Below are 16,226 nucleotides of genomic sequence, written 5' to 3' on the forward strand. Positions count from 1 at the left end.
CGTATCCACCTCTTATCCTGACCTCTGAGTCTAATCCTTTCTCCCTTTGGGCCCTCCCCGGCCCTGCTACATCTTTCAGGAAGACTTTTCTGAACACATTCTTCCCAAGTCCAAGCCAGGCGAAACTTCTCCGGGCTCCCACAGCCCTTAGATCCTCCTCTCAGTCCCGACTCCGCTGTCTCCAGACTGCCTGGGTACAAATCAAGTGCCCTTACCCTGCCCACCAGACAAGGGCTTGGCACCCAGTTCACAGAAGTACTCAGTAGTACTAAGGGAAGCTACTGAGTATTATTATTCCAACAATGCAGCAAAGGAGAAATAAGTAGGAGTCAAATGAGCCCCAGAGGGCTAAGGCCTTGCTCAAGGTCACACGGCCCATTCCCACAAACCCATCCCAGGGTTTGAGGATTCAAGCCCTAACTCCCCAGAAACCTTTCCAGACCTGTGAAAAATGATGACATATATAAGACAAATATAAATTTGGACATTTATTAGACAATACTATGGAATTGTTAACCATTTTTTAGGTGTGAAAAGTTCTGTGATTAGGTTTTAAAGAGCCCTTTTCTTGGAGAGATGCATTCTGAAATAAGAAATAACCCAATGCCCGAGATTTGCTCCCAAATAACACAGGAGGGGTCAGGTGGGTTGTGGGTAATTGGTGGTTAAAGCTGTGTACTGAGTACACAGGGTTCACTGTGGACTATTGTATGTTCGAAATTCTTCCTAATTCAATAGCGTAGAAAGGGACTAGGCGAGGTCAGACCTACTCTCACTCTCAGTCCAACCGCAGACTTCCCCCCTCCGGGGGCCGACTCCACAATTTGAGGAGGGCTTATGTCTGAGTTGTCCCGGCTCCCCATAAAAATAATGGCAGGAGAGGTCCCAGGTCAGAGAAACGCTCTAATGGGGGTCCTGCCGGCAGTTTAGCGCTCCTCAATGGCTCAGCGACTTGCGGCCTTTGTGCATGCGGCGAAGGATGACCTGGACGCCGGCCGGTGTGCTCAGGCGCCGGATCCAGCCGTGTTTGTGCTTGCGTTTTATGTTGCTCGGCTGATACTCATTTCCACGCGCCTTTCCTCGGTTCTGCTGTGTGGCGAGAAGTCCCCAGGCATCGGGGAGCCCCAGCCAGGCGCGGGGCTGCAGCCACCTGCGGGAGGGAAAGAGATGGCGAGGAAGGTCAGAGGGGGCGCTCTGTGACTTCGGCGTGACGTTCAACCACTGTGAGCCTCGGCTCCCCTATCCGGGTCGGGCCGGAGCCTGGTTGCAAGAAGCGCTCCATCAAAGCGCAAGCCGTTGGCAAGACGTGTTGTCACCAAATAGCTGACACCAGCCCCCGACACCGCTCTTATTTCCAGATTTGGGGAAGGGTTCCCGTGAGGACTCACCTGACGCGACCCAACTGGCGACCTACGGATCCGACCAAGAAAGCCATGTCCAGCCGCCGGTCGCGACGTCCCCACGCCGGCTATTCCGAAGCGAATAGGCTCTACAGCCACGGAACGACAACTTCTGGGAAATGTAGTTTCTCCTACCGCGGAGGCCGCGTGGCCTCGGGCTTGTCCTGAAGTAGTATTTCTGCGCCTGCGTCCCATCCGCGAAAGCGTCCTTACGGGCAAGGGAGTGTAGTTCCTCATATGGACCAGCAGGGGGCAGGCGAAAGGCGCCTCTTTGGCATGCGCGTGCGTACAAGACGTTGTGTCCCGGGGTCCGCTGGGAGCTGTGGTTCCTTCTCTTGTCGACCGGCAGAGGGTGCCCGGTGGTGACTGTGGCGCAGCTGGTGGCAGCCTCAGTAAACTGCTGGTCCATCCTCCTTCCCCCAGCAGGAGGCGGGCAGATGGCACACAGCTGGCTGGCAGCTTTTCTCTGGGCCCAGCCAAGTCTCTGTTCCTTGGCAGGGAGCCCAGGAGACCTAAGTTGGGGTTGCCTGGATGTCCTTGGGGTGGTCCCTGCTCCTCTCGGGGATTGTTTCTCAATCTAAAACTCATGTGTTTTAAGCTTGTCCGTGGTGGTACCTCCATTCTGATCCAAGAAAAAATTTTCTATACTCAGATCTGATCCTCTTCCCTTCTCTCACAGCCTCTATGGTGCTCGTTTCCCCAGGGACAATATTCAGCTCCTCTGGCAAGCAAATGAAGCCCTCCAAACACACACACACACACACACACACACACACACACCCTCTAAATTTCAGCCACACCCGCCTATGCCTGATGTTCTATTCATCTCCATCCCCCCCCCCATTAAATTTGAACATCTTCGGATATTTTCCTCTCCCCCAGGCCCATCCCTCCCTTTGGCCCAACCACGTCCCCATATGATTCTCCCCAGACTCTCCCAAAAGCCCAACGGTTCCTCAAGGGCCAGGCTGCTGGCTGAGTCCCTGCGGGCACCCCAGAATCTCCCAGCTTGGAGGCGGGGGGCGGGGGGCAGGGGCAGGGAAGGGGAGTGTTTACTGCATGAATCGACTGTAGTCTCCCAGGAGCACCCTGAGTGGGCAAGAGTGGGAGGAAGGACCTAATCCAGCTCTGGCAGCAAATTCCAGGAGATGGGAGTGGGCAAGGAATGGTTAACCCCTTGTCCTCTGAAGCCCATCCTACCTGCACCATCACTTAGCAAACCTGTACAGTATTATACTACTAAACCAGTACAATAATAATGTCAATAACGTATTGAACACTTACCGCTCTGGGTGTTTTTACCTGCAGAGCAATCTCATGAGGGGTTTAATTTCATAGAGAAATGAGTGGAGTCTCAGAGAAGTGGCTTGCCCAAGGTCACATATCAACAAAGGGCAGAGGCTGGATTTGAACCCTGGGATCTTTGACTCCAGCTGGGACCACAGAGTCACGAGTTAGACTGACCAACGGTTAAACTGGCCTGTCTGTGAAACTCCAATCCCGCAATAACTCATAGCTTTAAGTCGTCTGTTTAAAGGTTTAATGAATAACAATTTCCAGGACTTGATATCACACAGCCGTGGTTTTAAATACCACCTCTGCCGCGAATCCCCATCTTGCTTTGTGACTTTGTGCCATTTATGAGCCTCAGTTTCCCCACCCTGAATTGGAAAGATCTGGGAGTCTCTAGAACGGAAAGGTCAGTACAGAGAGGAGCATGGGGGCCCCATTTGGAGGCTACAAAGCTGTTCGGAGGCAGGGGCTAGACGAGGGGATCCTATTCGCAGTTAGAGGCTCTGGAGGCTACCTCCCCGGAGTTCCGCAGACCCCAGCTCTGGACCCCTTCTGGGCCCTGGGCCAGGCCTAATCCCTCCCTCCCTCCTCGGTAAACTCCTTAAGGGGGTGGGGCTGCTGTTTCCTGAGCCCGCCTTCATCCCGAAGCTACCGCCTATGATTGGCAGTCTAACTAGGCCAGGTCATTTCGTAGCTCTGATTGGTCTAGACGCCCGTCCGTCGGCATACGGCCCCTCCCCCTGGGGAGAGACTTAAAGGGCCGGCTCTCTCGGCGGCCGCGGGATGCCCCCGCGCTGACCGCCGTGGGCCCGAGCCCGCCCGCGTAGACGCGCCTGGGACGACCCCGTGCCACCATGTAAAACGGCGCCGCAGGCGGCCGCTGGCTTCTCCGCCTGGGATCCCCTCCGCCCTGCCCCGGGCTACAGGGCCCTAGATGAGGTGAGCGGGGAGTGGGCTCTGGGAGGGGGACATCGAGGTCCCTGGGGCTTCGACATCGGAAGGGGGTGTGCACAAAGCCAGCACTCGGGCTCTTAGGAAGCCGCGGAGCCCCAGTGGCTTCGACCCCGCCGTAGGGCTTACTAGCATCTGAGAGGCAGGGATCTGGCTCTGGGGAGGGGACCTGGCGTGGCGCAACTGCGTCCCCCTCCGCAATCCGGGGTTAGGATTCCACTGGAGTAGGGTGGCGCGACCCGCTTCCCCTCTATCAGCAAGTATGGGCCATCGGAGGCCGTGCCTTCAGCGCGTCTTATCCCCGCGGCGCCCAGGATGGAGACGGGGGAGGGGTTGGTCCCATCTCTAGGCCCTAGACAATGGGGGTGCGCTGCACGGGTATCCCCCTTGAGTTATGTAACTGACTGTAGTTGCCATGGACACGGAGGGGGGTGGCCCAGGGAGCAGGATAGAGGGCCGGAGGCTCCCAGAGGGGGCTTTACCTTGTCCATCCTCATCTCCACCTTTGGGGATTGTGTGTCAGACCCCCGGAAGCTAGGGTATGATGGGGGTACAGACTGTCTGGGCTTCAGCTTGTCCGTCTGCAATACAGACCCAGTCTGGGGCTTGCAGAGCTGGGCAAGGCCTTCTGGAGCTCAGTCCCTAACCCCCTCCCCCAGGGCCTCACCTTTCAGGAGCCAGGTTCAGAGGCCTGGATGGGGGCTCGTTGGAATCTGCACCTTTTTAGATGCCTTCAGAGGCAGTCAGAATGTGCCCATTTGGTAAAAGTAAGTTAATGAGAATGTGTGCATGAATGGATGGGTGGATGGATGGATGAATGAATGAATGGGTTATGGAAGCCATAGCTGCTGTAACCCTGAGTGGGGGTGGAGGGGTGTGGGGGGGGGGATGGTCCTCATTTGCCACAATGTCCCCTTCTCCAAGAAGCAGCCCTGGATTATACCACCTTCCCTATGGACACCTCTTGGGGTCAGCCATAGCCAAGTCCTTCTCTCTAGGACAGCCTAGGCTAGCCCAGGAGGGTGGCTGACCCCCATGCAGATACTGACTAGACAGACAAAACATCTTGGTGTTTGACTGGCTCTGGCCATTTAGACAGCACCTGAGATGGCTGTGCCCCCACTTGCAGGACACACCATGCTGACTGGGGTGACCGACGGGATCTTCTGCTGCCTGCTAGGCGCACCGCCCAACGCCGTGGGGCCTCTGGAGAGCGTCGAGTCCAGTGATGGCTACACGTTTGTGGAGGTCAAGCCTGGCCGTGTGCTTCGGGTGAAGCACGCGGGGCCTGCTCCAGCCCCCAACCCGCCTCCACTGCCGCCAGATGCTGCCCAGGGGGACCGATCTGGCTTGGTCCGCTGCCAGCGCCGAATTACCGTTTACCGCAATGGGCGGTTACTGGTGGAGAACCTGGGCCGGGCACCTCGAGCTGACCTCCTGCATGGGCAGAATGGCTCCGGGGAGCCGCCGGCCGCCCTAGAGGTGGAGCTGGCCGACCCAGCAGGCAGTGATGGCCGCTCGGGCTCAGGCAGCGCCGGGAGTGGCAGTGGTGGGCGACGGCGGCGAGCCCGGCGCCCCAAGCGCACCATCCACATTGACTGTGAAAAGCGCATCACGAGCTGCAAAGGTGCTCAGGCCGACGTGGTGCTCTTCTTCATCCACGGTGTGGGCGGCTCCCTGGCCATCTGGAAGGAGCAGCTGGACTTCTTTGTGCGCCTGGGCTATGAGGTGGTGGCACCCGATCTGGCCGGTCATGGGGCCAGCTCGGCACCCCAGGTGGCCGCAGCCTACACCTTCTATGCGCTGGCAGAGGACATGCGTGCTATCTTCAAGCGTTATGCCAAGAAGCGAAACGTGCTTATTGGGCATTCATACGGGTGAGCCAATGCTGCGGTGGGGATGGGGGGGAGCGGTGGGGGAGTGTCACAGGGACTGGACATGCATTCGCCCAACACTGACTTCTCTCCTTAAAGATTCTCATTTACGGCTATAACAAGATAGCGATGCCCGCCTCCACTGCTGTTGTTTCCCATCCTTTTAAAGCGGTGTTTCGCAGACCCAGCACTAGTGACATTTGGATCAGGTCATTCCTCTCTTCGAAGGGCTTTCATGTGCACTGTAGGATGTTTAGCAGGCTTCCTTAGCCTCTGCCCACTGGTTGCCACAGGCACAGTGGCCCAGTGATGGTCATGACCATCAAGTGTCTTCCAAAAAAAAAAAAACCAGTGTCTTCAAATAATAGGTTCCCTGGCAGTCAGAATCATCCCTGGCTGAGAACCATTGTCTTTAAGTTCAAAAATCAGTTGCTCTGGAGATCCCTTCCAAGGAAGGGGTAATTAGAATCCTATACAGTCTTTTTACAAGGGCACAGGTTCCTGTAATTCACTCCCACTAAAGGAGTGATGCATGATACCATCTAGCATCAAGGTGAGTGCCCACTCATCAAGGACTGGGCCTGGGTGCCTGATCACTGCCAGGTGGTACCACTCGCCTTTACCCAGGAGGAAAGGCAGGATCTGATCAGCCGGCTAGTTTGAGAACCACGGTTTTAGCAGTGTGGCCCATGCAATGAGACAAGACAAAGAAACGTTCCATATGTTTCTGAATGAAAGGAAGCCAGGCTGGGAAGTAACATAGCTCCTGTTTGTTTATATGAGAACACCCCCAAAAGTGGATGTTTATGCTAAATGTTTCCTTTGATTAAATGAGCACCCATCTGCAGTAGTTCCTGTGACCTCATAACAATGCTATGAGGACAGCCCAGTTACTATTTCACAGATGTGGAGACGGAAGTTCAGAGAGGTTAGGCAATCTCCCCAAGGGCACACAGGGACTCACGGTACAGTGAAGGTCAACTGACTCTTGCTTGTATCCTGTTCCTCTTTACAGCTAGGGTCTGCAAACTTTTTCTTAATGGGCCAGATAGTAAATATCTTAGGTTCCTAGGACATACGGTCATCTTTTTTGGAGCCTCACAACTCTACTGTCAGAGCAAAGCAGCAGCCATAATCGTAAACGAATGGGCGTGGCTGTGTTCCAATAAAACTTTATTTACTAAATAACTTACAAATTTACAAAATGGTAAGCTTAGTTTACCAAAACAAATGGCTAGCCCACAGGCCATCGTTGGCCCAATGAACCCGGCTTTTGAGGGAGTGAGGAGCTGGACTGTGGGAGCTCTTCGGGCTGTACCTTTCCAGCCTGCATAAGGCAGGCCTGTGTGCCATGCCCAGAGACTGGGGACAGAGGATCCTCACAGGAAAAGGACAAGAAACAGGGACCTTCTCTGGGAAACCAAAGAGTAGCAGCGTAATCGGAATGCTTTCTTAACACTTGGCGATAAGTCATTCTTACCACTTTGGGGGGCATGGCTGCTTTGAGGATCTGATGAAAGTTCTGAATTTGAATATTCTCTGTAAAAAGAAGGGGAAAAAATTCACTCTCAATACACACATAGTCGTATAGGTTAGAGGCACTCAAGATGCCTCCCCCTCCCCATCCCTCCCTCCCGCCCAGCGCCCGTGGGCCCCAGGGGAAGAATGTTAGCCTTCAAGGACCTGTCTCTGGGTGAAGGGAGGGCATTACCTCCCTCACTACCTGTATCCTGCTGACCAACTCCCTCCAACCCTCCCCGCCACCCACCTACCCACCTACCCACCTACGCACCCGCAGTGTCTCCTTCTGCACGTTCCTGGCTCATGAATACCCAGACCTGGTGCACAAGGTCATCATGATCAATGGCGGGGGCCCCACAGCCTTGGAACCCAGCTTCTGTTCCATCTTCAACATGCCCACGTGCGTCCTGCACTGCCTATCACCCTGCCTGGCTTGGAGCTTTCTCAAGTGAGTCACCCTGGCCCCAGCGAACCCTGGCATCTCCCTGAGTTGGGGGGGAGGGGAGGCTGTATTGCTGCCGGGACTGGCATCGGAGGTGCCCCTGGTGGCCGAGCTGGCACAAGGCCTCCAGGAGTGCGTCTTCACCACCAGGGCTGGCTTCGCGCGCCAAGGAGCCAAAGAGAAGCAGCTGCTGAAGGAGGGCAATGCGTTCAACGTGTCATCCTTCGTCCTGCGAGCCATGATGAGTGGCCAGTACTGGCCTGAAGGTGACGAGGTCTACCATGCTGAGCTCACTGTGCCCGTCCTGCTCGTTCACGGCATGCACGACAAGTTTGTGCCCGTGGAGGAAGACCAGCGCATGGCTGAGGTAGGGCCTTGGCACCCGAGCCATCACACGCGCCCCAGGGGGATTCTGCCTTGTGCTCCAGCCCCAGGGAAGGGAGAGGTTAGATTGAGAGTGCGATCCAGAACATGGGGCTACCCTGGTGCCCTGCCCAGCTGGGATTTGTATAAGTGACCAGGGCGCCATACGTAATTCTGGGAGAGGTCAGGCCAGGGGATCTTTAGATCAGAGCCTACCGAGAAAGTGTCTTGGCATCCTCGGCACGCGGACTAGCTCTGGACCAGCAGTTCTTAGCCAGCAGGGATTCTGAGCCCCGGGAGACATTGGAAATGTCTACAGACTTTTTTTGGTTGTCATGAGTGGGGAGGAGGGGCTTCTGATGTCTGGTGGGGGGAGGCCAGGGATACTGCTCAGCGCCCTGTAGCGAACAGAATGGCTCCACAGCAAAGAATGTTCCCACCCCAAGTGTCAGTAATGCTAAGGTTGAGAAGCCTGGCACAAGAGACCTTGACTTGGCTTGAGAGACCTGGTCTTTCTGTCTGTCTCGGTGATTCTCACCCAGCGGTGAATTTGCTCCCCAGGGATATTTGGCAATGTCTGGAGACATTGTAAGCTGTCACCCTGTGGGGTGGGGGGGAGTGGGACAGTGCTACTGGCATCTGGTGGGTCCGGGCCAGGAATGCTGCCCAACATCCTACAGTACACGGGACACCCACCACCACAGAGAATCGTCCCACCCTATGTGTCAGTAGTGCTGGGATTGAGAAATTCTTCTCTGGACGTACTGTAGCCACGTCATAAATGTTGAATGAATACTGAGGTCAGCAGGCTATCCTCCACCTCCACCTTGCGTGGAAGTAGAGGGATGAAGGGTAGACCACAGGAGGGACTTCCTAAGACTGCAGGCCTGGTGTGGATGGGCTTGGGTGTACCAGGGCAGCCTGCCTTTGCCACCCTGAGCCCGGGCCCCCCTCCCACCACCCCCCCGCCCGCAGATCCTATTGCTGGCCTTCTTGAAGCTCATCGATGAAGGCAGCCACATGGTGATGCTGGAGTGTCCAGAGACCGTCAACACGCTGCTCCACGAATTCCTGCTCTGGGAGCCCGAGCCCTCGCCCAAGGCCCTGCCCGAGCCCCTGCCTGCGCCCCCAGAAGAGAAGAAGTAGCCGCTGGGCCGGCCAGGCATCGCTTGGTAAGCCGAGGAGCAGCAGGAGGAAGCCAGGGGCCGCCCCACGTCCGCAGCGCGGACCACCTGGGCGGGCTGTTCGCTCCGGTGGGCGGAGTCAGGTCAGGGAGACGCCCCCAGGCCCCCAGGCCGGCTGGGTAGGGCATGGCATTCTCGGGAGCCAAGTGGGTACACCGCTCTCCGCTTCCGTCCTGCCGGACCCATCGGTGTTTTGGGGCCGGAGCCGGAACCCCTGTGGAGGATGACCTTGTACAGAAGCCCCTGCCCCTCAACGCCGCTCTCTGTCTTCCGTGTCAGCCGTGCTTGATCCTGGGACCCTCGGGGCCCCGCCTCATTGCCCGAGACCCTCCCCACCCCCCATTTCTTGGCGCTGGGAGCTGTTGTTGCCCAAGTGGGGGGGAGGGAGAGGGGGGCTGGCACCACCGAACCTGCACATCTCAACTTGTAACTCAATAAAAAGAAGTGACAATCTGAGTCTCTGGAGGACCTGTGCTGGGTGATGGCAGGGCAGGGTCGTCCTGAGCCTCAGTTTCCCCGTCTGCAGACTGGGCTGATGCAGGCACCACCCCCTCACGGCTGACTTGCAGAGAAATGAGGGTGTTGGCCGTCCAGGCTTGCTTCCCGAGTTCTCCCTCCCTCCTCAGAATGCAGGGGCTGCTTGGGCAGTATTCCCAGAACAGAGGCAGATGGTGAGCTCCAGGTCCCTGGAAGGCGGGAGGCTGTCCAGCTGAGGTTCATACAGGGGTTAAGGTGAGCATCAGCAGACGTTGCTTGGTCTGGAGCAGCCATAATGGAGGGCCACCTGTATACAAAGCCCTGTGCCAAGTGCCTGACGCCATCGGTTCATTGAATCCCTTTTATGCCATGCCACTCATCAAGTCGGTACCTCTTACTATCCTATTGTATCTTTCAACCTGGTTTAAGGTCGCTTTTGCCATGAAGATAGTTTTTGTTCTGTTTGTTGTTGTTGTTGTTGTTGTTTGGGGTTTTTTGAAGCCAATGAGTCTGCCTTTCTTGTCTGGCAGAAGAATCTCCTGCCCTACAGCCACGCTCTTACTCTATATTTTCTAATGTCTGTATCTCAAGGGTACACCTCTGGCTTGTGTGAACGGTGGGGGGAGAGCATCGTCCCTTTAAGTTACTACCTCTTTGGTCCTCTCCGCACTGGTTTGTAAGCCCACCTTTAGTTTAGACCAGAGTTTTCGTGGTGGCACTGTATTCCACTAGGAAATTCTTTAAAAAAAAAAAAAATATTGCGTTTGTTTATTTGAGAGTGCGGCACATGAGGTGGGGGGTGGGTGGGCAGAGGGAGAAGCAGGCTCCCTGCTGAGCAGGGAGCCTGAGGGGGACTCTATCCCCAGACCCTCAGATCAAGACCTGGACTGAAGTCAGACACTTATTAGACTGAGCCACCCTGGCGCCCTTCACTAGCAAATTCTGGAGACATTTTTAACTGTGGCAACTGGGAGTGGGAGGAAGTGGGCAGAGCCCACTGGCATCTAGTGGGTGGAGCCCAGGGATGCTGCCCAGACAGTGTACAACGCACAGGACGGGCCCCTACCTCAAAGAATAATTTGGCCTCAAACGTCAGTATGGTCCACACTGGGAAATTCTGTTGGACAAATCTCATCTCTCTTTTTTTGGGGTGTGTGTGTGTGTGTGTGTCTCTGGATTCTTTCCCAGTGACTTCTCTGTGAATTCCTGGGCACGTGGCACACTTTTAATTGCTATCACTTTATCAAGAGACTTGGTGTCTAGGAGGCCTCCCAGTCTTATACATGAGGAAAGGGAAGTTCAGAGAAATGTCCTCAGTTTGGTCAAAATGGTAGAACCTAGAGGCGCATGGGTGGATCTGTCCGTTAAGTGTCAGACTCTTCATTTCAGCTCAAGTCATGATCTCAGGGTCCTGGGATCAGACCCCATGGGGGGCTCCCGTTCAACACAGAGTCAGCTTGAAATTCTCTCTCTCCTTCTGTCCCTCCCACAGCTAGCGTGCGCTCTCTCTCTTTAATAAACAAATAAAATCTTTAAAAAATAAATTAAAAAAATGGTAGAGCCCAGACCCACTCCAGGCCTGGCCCCTAATTACCATACCAGCCATTCCCAAAGAGTAGCCAGGAGCTCCGCCTCCAGGCGGAGGTGGAAGGAGCCAGGGTTACACCCCGCCCCCTGCAGGACCTGGTTGGCTGAGCCAAGATGATGGGCAGATGGTCAACCCAATGAGACGGCAGATCCTCCCAAATCTCTAAATACACTAAATGCTTTGAAGAAGCAACTTCCAGAAAATAAAACGATCCCGTCAACACCTTACCAGGATGGCAGCTTGGCATTTACTAAAGCTCTTAACATATGGGAAGTTTGAAATCGCACAGCATCCCCAGGAAATCGCGGTTATTTATTGCCTCTTATAGCGGGAAGAAAGTCTCAGAGAAGCAAGGGAGACCCGAGTAGCACAGCTATCCTGAAGAGAGCTCCTCGCTCACCCATACCCCAGTCGCCCTCCCGGGCTCTGCCCACAGCTCACCACACACAGTCAGCCCCTCAACAGCGTCAGGGAGCCTCTCTTCCGGGAGATTTTCCACCTGCAGGGTTCTGCGCCCCACACTGTATTTCCCGCCTTTGTTTACCCCCGTCTCCACCATGACCCCCTGAGGTAGGACTTGTCACTGCCCCACTGTACAGCTAAGGAAACGGAGTCTCAGAGAGACACGTTATTGGTCCGAGGTCCCATAGCTGGGAAGCAGAGAAATCTCGCTCTGGAGCTTGGCCGATTTCCCCAGCCCAGCCCACAGGTGAGTCCCCGTGTCTGGGAGATAAAAGTGGATCACAAAGACAGGACCAAACTGCCAAAGCACTAGCACCTTCTGAAGCCCTGGAATGTTCCAGATATCCTTGGGTTCCCTACTTGTTCTCCCATGACGAGAAGCTCCAGAAGTTCCATCTGTAACAAAGTCCTCCCTCAGCTGGAGGGGAAGATACATGCCACCGCCCGCCCTCCCCTTACCCCCTGGCAGCCTTCTGGAGATGGGTGGCTGCCATCACCACGGGGCAGACATTCAAACACCCTGATCTCTACCTAGGCTAGAGCCCAGCTCCCCGGGACTCAGCCACGTGCCTGGATGTCCTGAGGCCGCAGCTCTCGCTCACCCTCAGCCAATAAGACAAGGAGGGCGCGGTGCAGCAGGTGTACCCCCAAGCGGCGGCGGCGGGTGGCTGGCCAGCCTGCCACGACTCCATAACAGTGTCCTTGTTTCTGGTTCGTCAGTGTCTGGATCCCTGGAGAGAGGAGGGGTCAGGCATCCTTGGAAACTGCTGGCAAATGTGACAGCGACCCCCACTGCATATTGCTCTTAAGCAGGGACAAACCAATAGAGCAAACAAAATATGTACGTGTGCAGGTATGTAGTTGGTGCTCAATAATTGTTCATTGGATGAATGAATGAGCAGCTCTGAGAGGAGAGGGATGAGGTAATCAGTAGATCAAAGGTCCCTCTTGTGACCCCTCCCCCTGCCCCATGGGCCAGGCACCTACCTAGAGCAGCCACAAGACAAGCCTCTCGAGTATAAGCCTCCACAGGAACCACGTGTTGGAAGCAATGCAGGGAGACCACACCATGGCCACTGGCCCAAATGTCCAAGATCTGACGCACTTTGGGGCAGGCCTAGGGGACCAGGGTGGGGTCAGGGGTCTGCCCTCCAATCCCCTCCTCCCTTCACTTCCCCGTGGCCCAGCTGCCCCTGCTGTGCCCCTGCTCTTTAGCCCCACACCTGCTTTCCTGGCTGCTGACGGAGCCTGAGGGCCTCCCAGAGGTGGACATCTGGCCGGGCCCGCGTCCCTTTCCCCACATAGAAGATGGCACGGACAAAGGTCCGAAGGCGTTCAGCCGGGGTCAGTGAGAAGGCGCGAGCTGGCAGGTCCTGAGTCTCCCTGGATGAGGGAAGTTGCTCAGAGAGGACAGTTGCCCCGGAGACAGTTTCTAAGTTCACAGAGCAACCGGAATCCACGCCAGTTAGCCCCGTTTTCTAAGGCAGACAGTGGCGGATGCTCCCCAGGGATACTCAGCAGCTTGAACTGGGTCTAACCAACCTTTTCTATACACAGAAGGTTGTATCCAGACAGGGCCAGTCCCCCTTTTAAAGATACAAAGCAAATAAGAACCATTCCCCGAATTTTCCAGCTCCCACCTATGAGTCATCCCTGCCCCAAGTACCTGGGGTCCAACAGCAGATACGTGAAACTGGACTTCGTGAGCCCCTCCCGCCACCTGCTCTTGGGATCTGGCCGCTCAAACTGCTGGGCCAGTACATCCTCGTCTGCCTGGGCATCTGGGATACAGCCTGTCCGCAGGGCTTCGGCCAGCTCTGGGCTGTGCCCTGCAAAGTCTGAGCCCCAGGTTGGGGAGGCGGGAGGACTGAGTCAAGGCAGGCAGAAGAAGGGGCTGTTCCCCCAGAGACGAAGAGTAAAAGAGGCAGGACTGAGAGACAGGGTTCTCCGGGAATTCCCAGAGGCTCCTTGTGCTCTGGATGCCCCAAACAGACTAACCGGGAGCAGCAGCGCGGGTTTCCTCCAGCCGCCGGAGGTAGTACGGCCGAGTGAAGGGTGTGATGGGGCCAGGGCTCTCGCCAAGCGCTCGGAGCCCTCGCAGCAAATCCAGGTCAGACACCACAGGGACCGGAGGGCACCAGCAAGAGGGGACGGGGTCCCTGTCACCTGTGGAGCTCCCCTCGTCCTCCGTCAGCCAGAGGGCAGCCACGTCACTGTCGAGGGACACCTCTCCATCTTTTAGGAAGCGGGAGTCGGGGAGTACTGGAGGTGATTCCCGAGGGGGGCTTGAGGCAGGGCTCCCATCCGGGAGGGATATGGGGGAGGGGGAAGCATCTGGAGAGGTCAGAGTCAGGGCCTGCAGACGGGTATTTAGTTCTGCCTCCCTGTCTGCTCTGGCAGTTCGATGCACCAGTGGAGGGGTACCTGGAGAACTGGGCATCCTCTGGGAAGGTCGAATACCAGGCAGGAGTCCCTGCTTGGTCTGGGGTAGTGACCTAGCCCAGGAGGAGGTATGTGGGGCTGGGTCTTCAGTTCCAGAAGCTTCAATCGCAGTGACAAAGGAGCTATCTGAGCTGTAGTCCCATTGTCCTGGGGGTTGCTCCAAGCCGCTATCCTGGTCAGCAATCTCAGGGTGGGCAAGGAGGCTGGGGAGCCTGGGGCTGGCTTCCAGGCCCATGCCATCACTTCCGCCCAGTGCTGTGGAGCCCAACGTCACACTGGGAGGTCCAGAAGGCCTGGTGTCCAACCCCTTTCTCCAGGGGTCTGGGCCTAAAGTAAGGGATGAGAGTGAGTCAGAGAGGAATGAAGAGAGCCAGAGACAGAGATGGGGGTTGTACCAGACAGAAGGAGGCAGCTGGAGTCGCAGGAGGAGGGAAAGAGTCGCAGACAGCTTACTGGAGACAACGCACCTGAGACAGAGCCAGAGTGGACATCAGAGGGACAAGCAAATCTAGATCAGAGGTTAAGCCCCCGAGTACGCGCAGGCCCCACGTACCGTCAGGCTCGGGCTCAGGCTCGGGCTCCTGGCTCTCTGTCCAGGTCGGGGTCGAGATCTGGGTCCGAGTCTGGAACTCCCGAAGGAGTCGTGCGCAGTCCTGGTGCCCCTGCTGTTCTGCCAGGTCCAGCGGCCGCAGTCCGTCCTGCAGCGGCGCGGTCAGCAGGGGGCACCCGAGGCCCTCTTCCCTCCCTTCTTCCTTCCCTCCCTTCTTCCCTCCCTCCCTCGCTCCCTCCAGGTTCGCCCTGCTACTGCAGGAGCGGGACTCCCACCTGGTCTCGCAGCGCGGGGTCCGCTCCGTGGCCCAGCAGTAGCTCCAGGCCACGGCGACAGCCCCAGGCGGCAGCCACGTGCAGCGGCGTCAGTGCCTCGACCGAACTGGGACAGGAGCAGAGGACGGGTCAGGGGAAGAGGGAATGTGATCACCGCCTCCGCACCCCGGAACCTTGGCTCTCGGGCTCCTATTGCCACCCTCCAGCCTGAGACACCATCCCTGGATCCTAGACACTGCGTCCTCGGCCAGATTCAAACCTCACATCCCAGCCTCGGTCTGGGACCCTAGCCCCTCGCCCTTGGATCCTCAGGAACCGCCCCCAGATCCCCAAGCCCCACCCTTGGACATCGAGTCTCCGCCCCTGGGCTGTGGGATGCCCTCTCCCAGTGGGAGGCCGAGGCCCAGGACTCGGGAGACCCCTCCCCTGCGCGGCACACCCCGCCCCGGGTCCTGGCCCCACCTCACCGAGCGTTGGCGTCCCCGCCTCGGCTCAGCAGGGCTTCCAGACACCGCAAGCCGCGCGGGTGGCGGGCTCTGGCCGCCAGGTGCACGGCTGCCGCGCCATCCGCGAGCAACAGGTTAGGGTCGGCGCCGCGGCTCAGCAGCTCCTCCACGGCCCTACAGAGTGGGAGGTCAGAGTGGACCGCGACCCTCGCCCCGTCTCCGGCCCGGCCCGGCCCCTCACCCCCCTCACCGCGGCTCCGTCTCCCGCAACGCTGCCCGAAGCCGCTGGGCCAGGCGGGCCGCCGCGTCCATGCCGGGTCTGTCCCGGAGCCCCGCGGCCCTGCCCGCCGAGTTCCAATTTCCCGCCGCGACCTTGTGCGCACGCGCCGCCCCACCCCCCGCCTCGGGTGTCCGTGGGACGGCGCCGCGCAGGGTCCCCAGCCAAGCGGACCTGTGCCGCACGGGCGTCCACATCGGGGTTCGCGAGCTCTAGCGCCTGCGGGGACCCATGACACCGAGTGGCGCTCAAGCAGGGCCTGGGGCCGCCGATAAGGCCCCGGGCGGGTGGAGGCCGCCAAGTGTGTCATTATCTCGTGTCAAAAGCAGGGAAATGCGAACTCACCCTGAAGGAGGGTGTGGTGCTGCCTCCCAGGGCCCGGAGATGCCCACAGGGTATAACGTCTCCCAGAACGTTTTGCCCAAGGGGGCTTCCGTGGATGAGCACAGCCTGGACACTTGTGTAAAGCTTCAATGAACAGCTCCCGCCTCCATCTCTGTATGGCCCGTTTCCACTCCCAGGGAAACGGGAGTCCACTACTTTGGAGCGCTGGGCCGCTGAGGGCCTTAATATTCCCATCTGCAAAATGGGAGAATCATCTCTTCCGGGCTGGTGTGAAATGGAACGAGTTTCACCACAAGGGCCTGGCACATAAGTGCCCAATAAATGCTCATAGGGAGG

At 57.4% G+C, this 16,226-nt stretch overlaps 3 protein-coding genes across 4 annotated transcripts; 1 reads left to right on the plus strand and 2 right to left on the minus strand.

The window, feature by feature from the left end:
- Nucleotides 1–475: 475 nt before the first annotated feature.
- On the minus strand, nucleotides 476–1,536 carry MRPL34 (mitochondrial ribosomal protein L34). Its single transcript, XM_080805766.1, has 2 exons — nucleotides 1,389–1,536; nucleotides 476–1,150 (listed from the first exon to the last, which is right to left on the minus strand). Exons 1-2 carry the CDS (start codon nucleotides 1,433–1,435, stop codon nucleotides 937–939), a joined length of 261 nt encoding a protein of 86 aa, XP_080661892.1. The 5' UTR covers nucleotides 1,436–1,536; the 3' UTR covers nucleotides 476–936.
- A 1,902-nt stretch (nucleotides 1,537–3,438) lies between these two features.
- On the plus strand, nucleotides 3,439–10,247 carry ABHD8 (abhydrolase domain containing 8). Of its 2 annotated transcripts, XM_080805490.1 has the most exons (6): nucleotides 3,441–3,632; nucleotides 4,304–4,411; nucleotides 4,774–5,521; nucleotides 7,317–7,487; nucleotides 7,632–7,848; nucleotides 8,820–10,241. In XM_080805490.1, the coding sequence occupies exons 2-6, from the start codon at nucleotides 4,372–4,374 to the stop codon at nucleotides 8,988–8,990; spliced, it is 1,347 nt and encodes a 448-aa protein (XP_080661616.1). In that variant the 5' UTR covers nucleotides 3,441–3,632; nucleotides 4,304–4,371; the 3' UTR covers nucleotides 8,991–10,241. The 2 variants fall into 2 exon arrangements, with proteins under 2 accessions (XP_080661617.1, XP_080661616.1); XM_080805491.1 differs by lacking the exon at nucleotides 4,304–4,411 and having other exon boundaries at nucleotides 3,439–3,632; nucleotides 8,820–10,247.
- A 1,710-nt stretch (nucleotides 10,248–11,957) lies between these two features.
- On the minus strand, nucleotides 11,958–15,595 carry ANKLE1 (ankyrin repeat and LEM domain containing 1). The gene is made up of 9 exons (XM_080805802.1): nucleotides 15,519–15,595; nucleotides 15,290–15,442; nucleotides 14,823–14,928; nucleotides 14,551–14,695; nucleotides 13,554–14,324; nucleotides 13,222–13,393; nucleotides 12,779–12,938; nucleotides 12,543–12,672; nucleotides 11,958–12,286 (listed from the first exon to the last, which is right to left on the minus strand). The coding sequence occupies exons 1-9, from the start codon at nucleotides 15,578–15,580 to the stop codon at nucleotides 12,114–12,116; spliced, it is 1,872 nt and encodes a 623-aa protein (XP_080661928.1). The 5' UTR covers nucleotides 15,581–15,595; the 3' UTR covers nucleotides 11,958–12,113.
- Nucleotides 15,596–16,226: the final 631 nt, after the last annotated feature.

This window comes from Martes martes (assembly GCF_963455335.1).
Source record: "Martes martes genome assembly, chromosome: 1".
NCBI lineage: Eukaryota > Metazoa > Chordata > Mammalia > Carnivora > Mustelidae > Martes > Martes martes.